Source organism: Myotis daubentonii, chromosome X, assembly GCF_963259705.1.
Source record: "Myotis daubentonii chromosome X, mMyoDau2.1, whole genome shotgun sequence".
NCBI lineage: Eukaryota > Metazoa > Chordata > Mammalia > Chiroptera > Vespertilionidae > Myotis > Myotis daubentonii.
This window is the reverse complement of record NC_081861.1, coordinates 128,938,945-128,952,932: the sequence shown is the minus strand read 5'-3', so window position 1 is coordinate 128,952,932 and position 13,988 is coordinate 128,938,945. Positions and strand designations below refer to the sequence as shown.

General features: G+C 45.2%; 1 protein-coding gene across 1 annotated transcript in view; it reads right to left on the bottom strand.

Moving 5' to 3' along the window:
- MAP3K15 (mitogen-activated protein kinase kinase kinase 15) overlaps nt 1-1,803 on the bottom strand; it is an 81,468-nt gene extending 79,665 nt beyond the window's left edge. Inside the window, exon 1 of the mRNA XM_059679779.1 lies at nt 1,545-1,803. Within this exon, the coding sequence (XP_059535762.1) occupies nt 1,545-1,803 (259 nt within the window). The remainder of the gene's footprint in view (nt 1-1,544) is intronic.
- Nucleotides 1,804-13,988: the final 12,185 nt, after the last annotated feature.

Here is a 13,988-nt window from a genome sequence, read left to right as displayed (position 1 = left end):
GGGAGGGAGAGGGAGAGAGAGGGAGAGGGAGAGGGGAGGGGAAGGGGAGGTGGAGGGGAACAGGAGATGGAGAGGGAGAGGGAAGGAGAGAGAGAGAGAGAGAGAGAGAGGGAAGGAGGAAGAGAGACGGGGGAGGGAGGGCGAGGGAGGGCGAGGGAGAGAGAGGGAGAGAGAGGGAGAGGGAGAGGGAGAGGGAGAGGGAGAGGGAGAGGGAGAGGGAGAGGGAGAGGGGAGGGGAAGGGGAGGTGGAGGGGAGCAGGAGATGGAGAGGGAGAGGGAGGGAGAGGGAGGGAGAGAGAGGGAGGAAGAGAGAGGGAAGGAGGAAGAGGGAGAGAGGGAGGGATGGAGAGGGATGGGGAGGGAGAGAGGGGGAGGGAGGGTGAGGGAGGGGGAGGGAGAGGGATATAGAGGGAGAGGGAGAAGGGAGGGGAAGGGGAGGTGGAGGGGAGCAGGAGATAGGGAGAGGGAGGGAGGGAGAGGGAGAGAGAGGGGGAGAAGGAGGGGGAGGGAGGGAGGGGGAGGAAGGGGGAGAGATGGAGGGAGAGGGAAGGGGAGGGAGGGCGTGAGAAGGAGGTGGAGGGAGGAGCAGGGAGAGAGAGAGATGGAGAGGGAGGGAGGAGGAGAGAGAACTTGAGCACTGGAGAGCCAGAGAGCTGGAGGGAGAACTAGAGCAAGTGCTCAAAATCTGGAACTGGAGCCCGCAAGACCTGGAGTTGAAGCACGTAAGACCTGGAACTGGAGCACACAAGAGCTGGAGCTGAAGCGCATAGGACCTGGAAATGGAGTGGGCAATCCTGGAACTGGAGCGGGCAATCCAGGAGCTGGAGTGCGGGAGACCTAGATCTGAAGCAGGAGTTCCCGAAGCTAGATCCCGCGAGACCTGGAGCTGGAGCATGAGATCCCGGAGCTGGAGAGCCCGCGAGACTTGGAGCGGGAGAGCTAGAGCTCAAAGACTGGAAACTGGACAGCGCTAGATCGTGAGAGCTGGACAACGCTCAGTTAAAGTGTACAAAAGAACACTGTGGCATTTCTAAGAGCCCCACCTCCCTCCCGCACACACTGTTTCTCAATGGTATTACACCAATTTCCACTGTCACTGAAAATGGAGCCCCGCACCCAGGAAACATTAAACAATCCCATTCTTTGGATGGTTACTACATTGGTTTGGCTTTGAAAGTTCTAGAAGCTCCCCAGGGTTGGAACCCACTGCCATAAGGGACAGGGCAGGAGTGAAAAAATAAAAGTTGGATAATTGGTGGGGAGGAGGCCTCAGCATTGTCTGGGTTATAACCTTTCTCTTGGGTTACCAGATGTTTAAGGAGAGGAGCCTAAAGAAGGCTAGATGCCGGCGGCCTCCCCTTTTTTATCTGTAAAAAGGTATAAATCTACCTCTACCTACTGTCTCCTCCCCCACGGGCCGGTGCTCTCCTCGAGAAAGTCAGGGGTGCTAAGATGGGGCGGAGCCGGCGCTGCGTCACTTCCGAGGGTGAGGGAAGCTGACAGGAACGGGACATGGGATGGGGTGAAGGGGATGCCCGCCTCACCTGCGTGGTAGAAGGCATGGAGTGCGGCCGTCTCCTTGAAGTCCAGCTCCTCGAACCGCACGGTGCTGAGGAGAGCGCCCTGGGCCTCGCAGGCTTGCACGAGGCACTTGAGCGCTCCCTTCTGGGGGCAGCTGGCCTTTCTGCCCTTAGGGCTCTCATTCCATATGTAGACGGCCCTCAGAGAGCGCTGCTCTTGGTCCTGGCCCTCCTTGCTCAGGGCCGCCTCTTCTGGCTTCTCTGGCTCTGCTTTGGTCGCCATCCCCAGCGCCTCAGCGTGGGGATTCCCGTGGCTACTCTCCATGCCTGGCTCGAGGACGGGACCTTCCTTGGTCCCACCCCCACGTTGACTGGTAGGCCAGAGAGAGAACGCAAGGCTTCAAGTGGTCTTGTCAGCACCTGTACGCATGCGCATGCGTCAGATACCCGTTGGTGACTGGAAGCAACTAGAAGTAACTGGTTGCCCCCAGTCCCTTTCATAGCCTGGGGGCGGTGCTTAACGGTCAAAGGCGCAGGGAGATCTGGGAGGAATTGGGGGAGGGGCAGGAGCTGGTAGGATGCTCCATACTGTATCTCCCAGAGAGCGGAGGGCGCGGGGAGGTCTGGGAGGAATTGGGGGAGGGGCAGGACGCCCTCAAGAAGGGTGGATTTATAACTTTGAGGATTTTCTTGTTGCCATCCTTCCAGCCTGACTTATTTTTCTCAAAACAATTTGAGGACTTTCAAGTAGAGTAAAAACTCCTTCAAAGCGCTTGTTCGAAGTAAATACTATTCAATTCTAAACTAAATAGAGATGTAGTTTTAACCCAGAACTGAGATGAGAAAACGCTTCCTTAAAACGCATCCAATTTTATTGCCAAGAGTTTGGCCCACTATTGTCACTGTGAACTTGACAAAACAATCGGATGCACCGGCAACATATTTATCTGGAAAATGGACTCCAAGTAGTCTGTCTGACCTATTAAATTCTGTGAGCCCACAGGAATCTTTACTCTGGATCTTACCCACTTCACAATTTTGGCCCAAATATTAAAAAGTAGTATTACCACTAAAGGTATTACTTGTATTTATTTTATTTTATTTTATTTTATTTTATTTTATTTTTTTTTATTTATTTTGGATTTGGCGATAACTTTTAAAATTTTTTTTTTACTTTTAAAATTTTTAAATATATTTTTTATTGTTGATAGTATTACAGATATCTCCCATTTATCTCCTTTTTCCCCGCCTCCTCCCAGCTCCTACCCACGTCCCCAGGTCTCCACTACCCTATTACCCACGTCCATGGGTTATGCATATAAGCATATAAGTTCTTTGGTTTATCTCTTCTTGTCCCCCCAACCCCACATCGAGGTATGTCAGTCTGTTCTATGCCTCCATGCCTCAGATCTCATTTTGTTGTGCAATTCATTTTGTTTATTAGATTCCACAAATAAGTGAGATCATGTAACATTTGTCTTTCTCACTTTGGCTTATTTCACTTAGCATGATATTTTCCAGGTCCATCCATGCTGTCCCAAAGGGGAAGAAATGCCTCTTTTTTATAGCTGCATAGTATTCCCTAGTTTAGTGTGCTAGTAAGTACTTGTATTTAAAAGTGGAAGGTGCAGGGAGGTCTGGGAGGGGCTGGTGGATGGGTCAGGAGCAAGCCAGGCACTCCCTATTGCCTACTCTGGGCAGGCCCTCATGACTTTGAGGATTTTGGACATTGTCACAAGGTTTCGCCCCCCCACCCCAATTTTATTTTTATTTTATTACTAGAGGCCCAGTGCATGGATTTGTGCACATTGAAAGGAAATTAATAAGAAGGTGGCCAGCAGGGCAGGACTGGGCAAGATGGGCCGGACACGCCCTAGAGCCAACCTCCCGTGGTCCCTCTCCGGCCAGCCACACCTGGGGTGGTGCTGGAGTTCGCAAGGCATCTGGGAGTGAGTGGGGTCCCTCCAGCAGGTGGGGTTCCTCGACCTGGCCTGTGGGGATCGGCCGAAACCAGCAGTCCGACGTCCCCTGAGGGGTCCCGGAATGCAAGAGGGCACTCTGCAAAGTTGCTGTCATTCCGCAGCTCCTGTGTTGAGTGCCTGCCCCCTGGTGGTCAGTACACATCATACTCAGCCAGTCACTTAGACGTTTATATATATAATTTTTTTCTTTATTGATTAAGGTATTAGATATGTGTCCTTATCCCCCCCATTGCCCCCACCCCCCTAGATTATTTTTTAATATTTTTTATTGATTGCAGAGAGGAAGGGAGAGAGAGAGAGAGAGAGAGAGAGAGAGAGAGAGAGAGAAACATCAATGATAAGAATCATTGGCTGCCTCCCGCATGCCCCCCACTGAGGATCGAGCCTGCAACCCAGGCATGTGCCCTTGACTGGAATCGAACCCAGGACCCTTCAGTCCGCAGGCCGATGCTCTATCCACTGAGCCAAACCAGCTAGGCTAGATTATTATTTTTTAATCCTCACCCGAGGATATTTTCCTATTGATTTCTTAGAGACAGTGGAAGAGGGAAAGAGAAATATCGATGTGAGAGAAACACATCGATTGGTTGCCTCCTGCATGCCCCTGACCAGGGCCCAGCTGGAGAGGAGCCTGCAAACGAGCTACGTGCCCTTGACTGGAATTGAGCCTGGGACCCTTCGGTCCACAGGCTGACATTCTATCCACTGAGCCAAACCAGCTAAGGCCCCCCCCCCTTATTTTAAATAACAGTTTTCTGGAGATGTAATTCACAAACCATCCGATTCACCTATTTAAGAGGTTTCTAGTATATTCAGAGTTAAGCATCCATCACCATAATCAGTTTTAGACTATTTTCATCACCACCCCAAACCCAGTACCCATTAGCAGCCACTCTCCATTCCCCACAACACCCCTTAGCCCTAGGCAACCACCAATCTACTTTCTGTCTCTACATATTTACTGTTCTGGACATTTCACATATATGGAATCATATGGTGTGTGAATAGAAGTTTTCATCTGTCATGGGTGTATACCTAGGAATAGGATTTTGGGTGATATGACAACCCTATGTTTAACCTTTAGAGAAACTGCCACTGTTTTCCAAAGTGGCTCCACAATTTTATATTCCCACTGGCAATGTACAAGTTCAAATCTCTCCATACTCTGATCAATACTTATTGTTGTCTTTTTTTAATTATAGACATCCTAATGGGTATGAAGTGGTATCTTATTGTGGATTTGATTTGCATTTCCCTGAGGACAAATGATGTTGAGCATCTCATCATGTACTTATCCCCCATTTGTATACTTTGGAGAAATGTCCATTAGGATCCTTTGCCCATTCTAAAACTGGGTATTTGGCCTGCCCAGTATGGTTCAGTGGATGAGTTTTGACCTATGAACCAGGAGGTCTCAATAAGAGTCCCGGTCAGGGCACATGATGGGGTTACGAGCTCGATCTCCAGTAGGGGGCAAGTAGGAGGCAGCTGATCTCTCCCTCTCCCTTCCTCTCTGACATCACTAAAATATATTTAAAAAAATAAAACTGGGTATTTGTCTTTTTATTATCGAGTTGTAAAAGTTCTTTTTTTAAAAAAGAAAATATATTTTATTGATTTTTTACAGAGCAGAAGGGAGAGGGATAGAGAGTTGGAAACATCGATGAGAGAGAAACATTGACCAGCTGCCTCCTGCACACCCCCTGCTGGGGATGTGCCCACAACCTAGGTACATGCCCTTGACTGGAATTGAACCCGGGACCCTTCAGTCCGCAGGCCGACGCTCTATCCACTGAGCCAAACCGGTCAGGGCATAAAAGTTCTTTATATATTGTGGATACATGTCCCTTATCACATATGTGATTTACAAAAATTATCTCTCATTGTGTGGGTTTTCTTTTTATTTTCTTGATGTTGTCCTTTGCAACATATCACAAGCCTTTTTGACAGAAGCAGGATAGGATTTACCTTATAAAACATTTTGGCTTTTCTTCACATTTCAGTGATAATATAGTCTACCCCTCCACCACTCCTCCCATGCACCCTCCAAAAAAAAGCAGAAACTGCCAGTACAAATCTTTGAAGAAATCCTGCCCTAAGTTCCGTTTTGGTAGGAATTAGGAACTTCACAAGTGACATCAATGTGCACCCTCTTTTGTGGCCAATGAATGGAAAATGGGCTCTGAGGGAATCTGTAAAGACACACAGACCAGAATTGGAAAGAGGAAAGCTAGGGAAATCTTTCAACAACTCTGTTCTAAGTTGTTTTTTTTTTTTAAAATATGATGCTATAAAAGGACATATTTTCTTTGTAACCTTGCAATGCATAATAATAGTTATTTTCCTAATGTGCCTGTTCATCTAAGATTATTCCAATGACTGGCACAGCCTTCAGAAGGGTAGAAATGCCCATTTCACAATTACCTGCCAGTATCTTGCTGTCACCCCACTTCAATCTTCCTGAGTTCCTTCCAGCTCTCACTGGGGCCCTACTAAGACACACAGGATTTGTGAGTTCTGGCTTGGATAATGTCCTCCTCTAAACACAAACCCTGCTGACTAAAGAGCCCAGCATTTACCCAGCTAATGAGTGCTTTCACCATAGATAGCCTGGACATACACAGCTCACCTTCTCATTGTCTCCATTAATTTTCACACCTGAAATGCACCCCAGCCCCTTCTCCTCATGTCCTTCCTACCCCACCCCAGCCCCACTAAGGATAAAATTGCAAAATGCTGAATTAGTCTTTTCTGTTTAGTTGAATGATTATTGTGTTCTGACCCCTGCCTTGCCCCTTTCTAAATGCACATCCTGGAAACCACTTTGCCCCAACTCAGGAGGTGTCATTTGGATTAAAACTGCTCACGGTGAGCAGTGGGGGAGGAAGAGACCCTGCCCCCACCACAGGCTCAACATGGAAGGGCTTCTGGGACAGGGACCACACACGCCTCATCCGGGTCTCAGAGACCTTGCACCAGCAATGGGAGGGAGATGGGGGTCCCCTGCCCAGGCCTTACACCTCTGGCAGAGGCATCAGGCCTGGGCAAGGGGCCAATCTGGCAATTGGAGGGTGATGGGGGTCAATGCCTCTGGCCAAGGGGTCAGGCCTGGGCAAGGGTGGAGCCCGTGATTGGGGGAGATAGGGTTCCCCTGCCCAGGCCTGAAGCCTGGGCCAGAGGGGTCAAGCCTGGGGCGGGGGTGAGTGGGGTGCCAAGCCGCAGATTGGTGTGAACTACAGAGGAAGCACCTTTTCTGACCGCTCATTGGTTAAGCTCCCTGTATGCCACTGGTAATATTCTTAGTAACTTGGGTAATAAGAATCCAAAACGGTGATCTAGGGTTTTTCACCACACTCCTGGTGAAAAAAACGAAGGTCCGCTGCTGGAGGGTTAAGAAATGTCATATCTTGCCCTAGCCACTTTGGCTCAGTGGATAATGCCTTGGCCTGCCGATGGCAGAGTCTGGGTTCAATTCTGACCAAGGGCATGTACCTAGGTTGCAGGCTCCTCCCTGGCCCGGGCCCAGGTCAGGGCTCATGCATGTGGCAACCAATCAAAGTGTTCCTCTCATTTTGATGTTTCTCTCTGTCTTTCCCTTTCTCTTTCACATTCTCTAAAAATCAATGGAAACATATCCTCAGGTGAGGATAAAAAAATAATAAAGAAATTATTATTATATGAAAGACACATCTTGAAAATGCCTAAAAAAAGTTGTCATTTTTTCATGGTGACGGGACTGGAGTCCGTGTTGATGAAAACACCTTGGTGGCTGCAGTGACTGGCAGTGGCTGCAGCAGCGGGGTGATGGGGCTGGTGCCTTCCCCTGATCAGCCCAGTCACCTCCCACAAAGGGAGGCCAGACTGCGGCTTAGGCCCACTCCCCAAGGGGAGCAGGGAGCGGGCCTAAGCCGTCAATAGGACATCCCCTGAGGGCTCCCAGTATGTGAGAGGGGGCAGGCTGGGCTGAGGGACACTCCCCCCCCCCCCCCCCGTGCACTGGGCCCCTAGTATTATTATAATCTGCCATAAAATACAATAAAAACAAACAGGATGGATGAAACTCATTAACTATTAAGCATAGGTTGTATATAAAATACTATCTTATGAAATATGAGGGGAACTCATGGGATGTTTTAAATATAAATAAAGAATAAGCAAGTAACTTGTGGGATAAAAAGGTGAACTTCATAAGATGTATTAAAAATTGTAAGTTATTTCCCTCTAAGACATGCTATAGAATATATGGTGGAACTAGGATGTTAGGGCGGATAGGGGGGATGGAAAGATCAAGTTATTAGGCATGGGCATGCAATCTCTGAGCTGACAGTATGTCAGCCCTAAATTGACCATCCACTGGTGACACCCAGTACGGTTCTATTCTTGTTCCACACATGCTTTCTACCTTATTGAACATATGGAATATAGTTCTAATAACCAAATGTCCCTGTCTACTAATCTTATCATCTGTGTTATTCCTGGATATGTCTATTGATATTTCTCCTGATGGGTCATATTTTCTTGACTCTTTGCATGTCAGGTAAATTTTTTTATTAGGTGCCTCACATTGTGAATTTTACCTTAATGTGAACTGCATATTTTTGTATTCCTATATTCTTGAGCTTTATTCTTGGACACAGTTAAGTTACTTGGAAACAGTTTGATCCTTCTGAGGCTTGCGTCTTAAAAAATATGTTTTTATTGATTTTAGAGAGGAAGAGAGAGGAATAGAAACATCGATGAAAGAGAGACATTGATTGGCTGCCTCCTGCATGCCCCCACCAGGGATTGAGCCAGTAACCAGGCATGTGTTCTGACTAGGAATTGAACTGGTGACTTCCTGGTTTATGGGTCAATGCTTAACCACTGAGCCACACCAGCAAGGCCTGAGGCTTGCTTTTAAGGTTTGTTTTAAGTGGATCAAAGCAATGTTTAGACTGGACTAATTAATCCCCTCTACTGAGGCAATACCCTTCTGAGTACTCTATCTGATGTCCTGTGAAATATGCTGTTTTTCCATTCTGGCCAGTGGAAACAGAAACTATTTGGGCCTTGTGGGATTGTTCTCTCTAATCTATTCAGATGGTCTTTCCACAACCTCAGGTACTTTCTGCACACACAAGTGTTGGACAGTACTCGGCTGAGGATTCCAGATACACACACCTCTAGAACTCTATATGCAGTTTTCTCTTCTCTAGTACACGAGCTGCAGCCTCCGTCTATTCAACTCAGGACAATAACTGTGCTCCCCCCTGGGCTCCCGGCACCCTGGTATGCTCAAGGAACAGTATCTCTAGATATTTAGAATTCCACCATCTTATTTCTTAACAACTCTGCTTTATAGCAAGTTTTTCCATATATTTAAGTGAAATCTTCTCTTGTAATTTCTACCCATTAATTATAATTTAATTCTTTTTCCACATGGCAGCTTTCCAAGTATCACTGTTTTTAGATGCTACCCCACTTCCCGGATCCTTCAATCATTTCTTTATGATAGAATTTCAAGATTACTCACCATCTTGATGATTCACTCCTAGAAGATTTCCTATTTGTCTCTATTGCTGTTTGTGTGTGCAAACATTTTTTATTGGGAGATAATTGTAGAATATGCAGTTGTAAGAAATCATACAGAGATATCTAGTATACCATTTAACCTGTTTTCCCCAGTGGACGCATCCTGCTAAACTATAGTACACTATCACAACCAGGACATTGACATTGATACAATCACAGTTCCATCACCACTAGGATCCCTTCTGATGTTCTTTGAATGCCACACCCATTTGCTCCCTTACCCACCATACCTAATCTCTGGCAACCACTAATCTGTTTTCCATTCCTACAATTTGTCACCTCAAAAATCAACACTAATAAAAGAGAAAAATGGTAATTGGTGTACGAGCTACCCTTTTCATTGGCTAATCAGGGCTATATGCAAATTAACTGCCAACTAAGATTGGCAATTAACTGCCAACAAGATGGCAGTTAATTTGCATATGTAGGCACAATGCAGGGAGGCCAAAGGGAAAGCAGGAAGAAGCCCCCTGCCACTGACAGTGATCGGAAACCCAGGGGGGAGCTAAGAGCTGGGGGGCAGGGCAAAGGCGGCCCTGGGGCCGCCTTTGCCCTGCCCCCCAGCCATGATCGGAGAATCAGGTGCCTTTGCTGCCCTGGCCAGTGATAGCAGGAAGTAGGGGTGGAGCCAGCGATGGGAGCTGGGCACGGTCGAAGCTGGCAGTCCCGGGAGCTAGGGGTCCCTTGCCTGGGCCTAAAGCGAAGCCCACGATCGTGGGGCCGCTGCAGCTGCGGGTCCCCGCTGCCCGGGCCGGACGCCTAGGCCAGAGGCGTCAGGCCTGGGCAAGGGGCCGATCCTGCGATTGGAGGGTGATGGGGGTCAACGCCTGAGGGCTCCCAGTATGTGAGAGGGGGCAGGCTGGGCTGAGGGACACTCCCCCCCACACACACCCAGTGCACGAATTTCGTGCACCGGGCCCCTAGTGTTATATAAATGGAATCATACAGTATGCAACCTTTTAAAATTCTCTCTCTTTTTTTTTTGCCTAGCATCATCCCCTTGGGATTCATTCAAGTTGTTGCAAGTACCAGTAGTCTGCTCCATTTATTGCTGAGCAGTATTCCATGGTATGGATGGATGTTCCATGGTTTCTTTAACACCTGGGTTGTTTTCAGTTTGAGGCTACAAATAAAGCTTCCATAAACATTCATGTAGGTTTTTGTGTGCACATGAGTTTTCATTTCTCTGGGATAAATGACCAGGAAACAAATTAAGTCATAACTGTAGTTGCATGTTTAATTTTTAAAATTTTTCAATTACAATTTACATTTAATATAATTTTATCTTAGTTTCAGGTGCACAGCATAATGGTTAGACATATAATTTATGAAGTGATCCCCCTCGATAAGTCTAGTACACACCTGGCATCATACATAGATAATACGATATTACTGACTATATTTTCTATGCTGTACTTTATATCCCTGTGATTATTTTGTGATTATCAATTTGTACTTCTTAATACCTTCACTTTTTTCACCTATCCCCATAATCCCCCTACCCTCTGGCAACCATCAGCTTGTTCTCTGCTGATGAACTGCCAAAAACACTACAGAGGTTCCTAAAAAAACTTGTTAATTTTGTTCTTTAGATTGCACACATAAGTGAAATCATATAGTATTTGTCTTTCTCTATCTGAGTTATTTCACTTAGCATAACCTCTAAGTCCATCCATGTTGTCAAAAATGGTAAGATTTCATTCTGTTTTATGGCCAAGTAATATTCCATTGTTTATATGAATCACATCTTCTTTATCCAGTTATCTATTGATGGGCACTTAGATTGCTCCCATATCTTGGCTACTGTAAATAATACTGCAATGAATATAGGGGTGCACATATCTTTTTGAAATTTTTCGGATAAATACCCAGGAAGTGGAATTTCTAAGTCAGAAAGTAGTTCTATTTTAAATTTTTTAAGGAACCTCCATAATGTTTTCCACAGTGACTGCATCATTTTGTATTCCCAGCAGTGCAAGAACGTTCCCTTTTCTCAATGTCTTTACCAACACTTTTTGTGGATTTATTGATGGCAGCCATTCTGACAGGTGTGAGGCACTATCTCCTTGTGAGTTTAATTTGCATTTCTCTGATGATTAGTAATGTTGAGCATCTTTTCATAAGTCTATTGGCCATCTGTATGTCTTCTTTGGAGTAATGTCTATTGTTTGTTTGGTGTTAAGATGTATGAGTTTTTAATAAAGTTTGGATATTAAACCCCTTATCAGATGCATTATTGTTGAATATTTTCTCCCATTCAATAGGTTATCTTTTTATCTTGTTGATGGTTTCCTTTGCTGTGCAAAAATGTTCTAGTTTGATGTAGTCCCATTTGTTTTTTTTTTCTTTTGTTTCCCTTGCCCAAGGAGATATAGCAGGAAAATAACATTACTAAGAGCAATGTCAGCATCCAAATCTTGTATATACTTATGTCTATACCCAAGCACTTAAGTTTTTAGAGTGAGTGTAAATGTCATGACATTTTAAATTTCAGGTTCTACCCTGTTCATTGTTAGCATGTAAAAATGCAATTTTGTGCATTGCATTTGTATTATTACATGACCTTGCTGAGCTCACTTACTAGTTCAGTAGGTTTTCTTTTTTTCGCTTGAGATTTTCCATGTGGACAATCAGGTAATCTGCAAATAGGAATGGTTTTATTTTTTCCAATATGTGTGCCTTTTATTTATTTTTTCTTGCCTTATTGCTATGACTAGAACTTGCAGTTCTATGTTGAATAAGAGCAGTGAGAATGTGCATCATTGCCTTATTCTGATCTTAGAAGGAAAGCATTCAGTCTTTCACCCCAAGTATGATGTTAGCTGTGGGTTTCTTGTAGATGTTATCAAGTTAAGGAAATTTCCCTCTGTTTCTAGTTCACAGAGCGTTGTTATTATGCATGGGGATTGGATTTTAAATACCTTTTCTGCATCAATAGATAGGATCATATGATTTTTCTTTTTTAGCCTAACGATATGGTGGATTACAATGATTGACTTTTGAATGCTGAACTTGCATACTTGGAATAAATTCTACTTGGTTGTGGTATAAATTTTTTTACACACATTTTTGGTTTATATTTGCTAATATTTTATTGAGTATATTTGCATCTAAGTTCATGAGATATATTGATCTGTAGTTTTTATTTAATTGATTAGGAGTACTGCTTTTGCCTTGTTTTGGTATCAGAGTAATACTAGCCTCATAAAATGATTTGAGAAGTATCCTGTCCTTTTCTATTTTCTGGAACAGAGTTGTGAAATTGGTGTTACTCCTTTAAATGTTTGGTAGAATTCTCCAGTAAAACCACTTGGACCTGGAGATTTCTTTTTCAGGGACTTTTAAATACAAGCTCAATTATTTTTCTAACTAGAGGCCTGGTGCAAAAAAATTTGTGCACTGGAGGGGGGGTCCCTCAGCCCAGCCTGCCCCCTATCACATACTTGGAGCCCTCACTGGATGTCTTACTCCCTGATCTCTGCTCCCCTTGGGGAGCAGGCCTAAGCCACAGTCTGGCCTTCCTTTGTGGGAGGCAACCGGGCTGATCAGGGGAGGGCACCAGCCCCATCACCCCGCTGCTGCAGCCACTGCTAGTCACCGCAGCCACCAAGGTGTTTTCATCAACACAGGCTCCAGTCCCTTCACCATGAAAAAATGACGACTTTTTTTAGGCATTTTCAAGATGTGTCTTTCATATAATAATAATTTCTTTATTATTTTTTTATCCTCACCTGAGGATATGTTTCCATTGATTTTTAGACAATGTGGAAGAGAAAGGGAAAGACAGAGAGAAACATCAAAGTGAGAGGAACACTTTGATTGGTTGCCTCCTGCATGAGCCCTGACCTGGGCCTGGGCCAGGGAGGAGCCTGCAACCTAGGTACATGCCCTTGGTCAGAATTGAACCCAGACCCAGCAGTGGGCAGGCCGAGGCATTATCCACTCAGCTAAACCAGCTAGGACAGGATATGACATTTCTTAACCCTCCAGCAGCGGACCTTCCTTTTTTTCTCCAGGAGTGTGGTAAAAAACCCTAGATCACCTATTTGGATTCTTATTACCCAAGTTACTAAGAATATTACCAGTGACATACAGGGAGCTTAGCCAATGAGCTGTCAGAAAAGGTGTTTCCTCTGTAGTTCACACCGATCCTCGACTGGGCCCCTGCCCAGGCCTAATGCCCATGTGACTCTCCACTGCCTCCCAACACACACACAAACACACCTCGGCCAGTGGCTTTAGGCCTGGGCAGGGGCAGAGCCAGCAATCCCCACCATTGCTGGCTCCCTCCCTGCTCCCACCATCACCAGCTCCACCCCTGTCCAGGCCTAATTCCTCAAGGCGTTAGGCCTGGGCAGGGAACCTCTCAGCTCTGATTGCAGGCTCCGCTGGGTGCCTATGTATGCAAATTAACCACCATCTTTGTTTAGTTAATTTGCATACTAATCTGAATGGCTGGTGGGCATAGCGAAGGTATGGTCAATTTGCATGTTTGTCTATTATTAGGTAAGATGGTTATAAGATTGTTAAGATGGTCTATTTTATTTTGGTTGAGTTTTGATAGTTTGTGGGTTTTGAGGAATTATCCCATTTCTTCTAAGATGATGAATTTATGATCGTGAAGTTGTTCATAGTATTTCCTTATTATCCTTTTAATGAATACAGGATCTGCAGTGATATCCTGTTTTATTCTTGACTTGGTGATTTGTGCCTCCTCTCTTTTTATCTTTGTCAGTTCTGCTGTTTATTCAAGTAAATATAAATATTCAAGTCTGATGATGAGCCCATTAGAAATATTCTTCATTTCTGTTACTGTATTTTTCTTTATTTCCAGCCATTTGATCCTTTCTTATACTTTCCATCTCTATTGAAATTACCTATCTGATCTTGCATGTTGTCAGTTTTCCATTAGAGC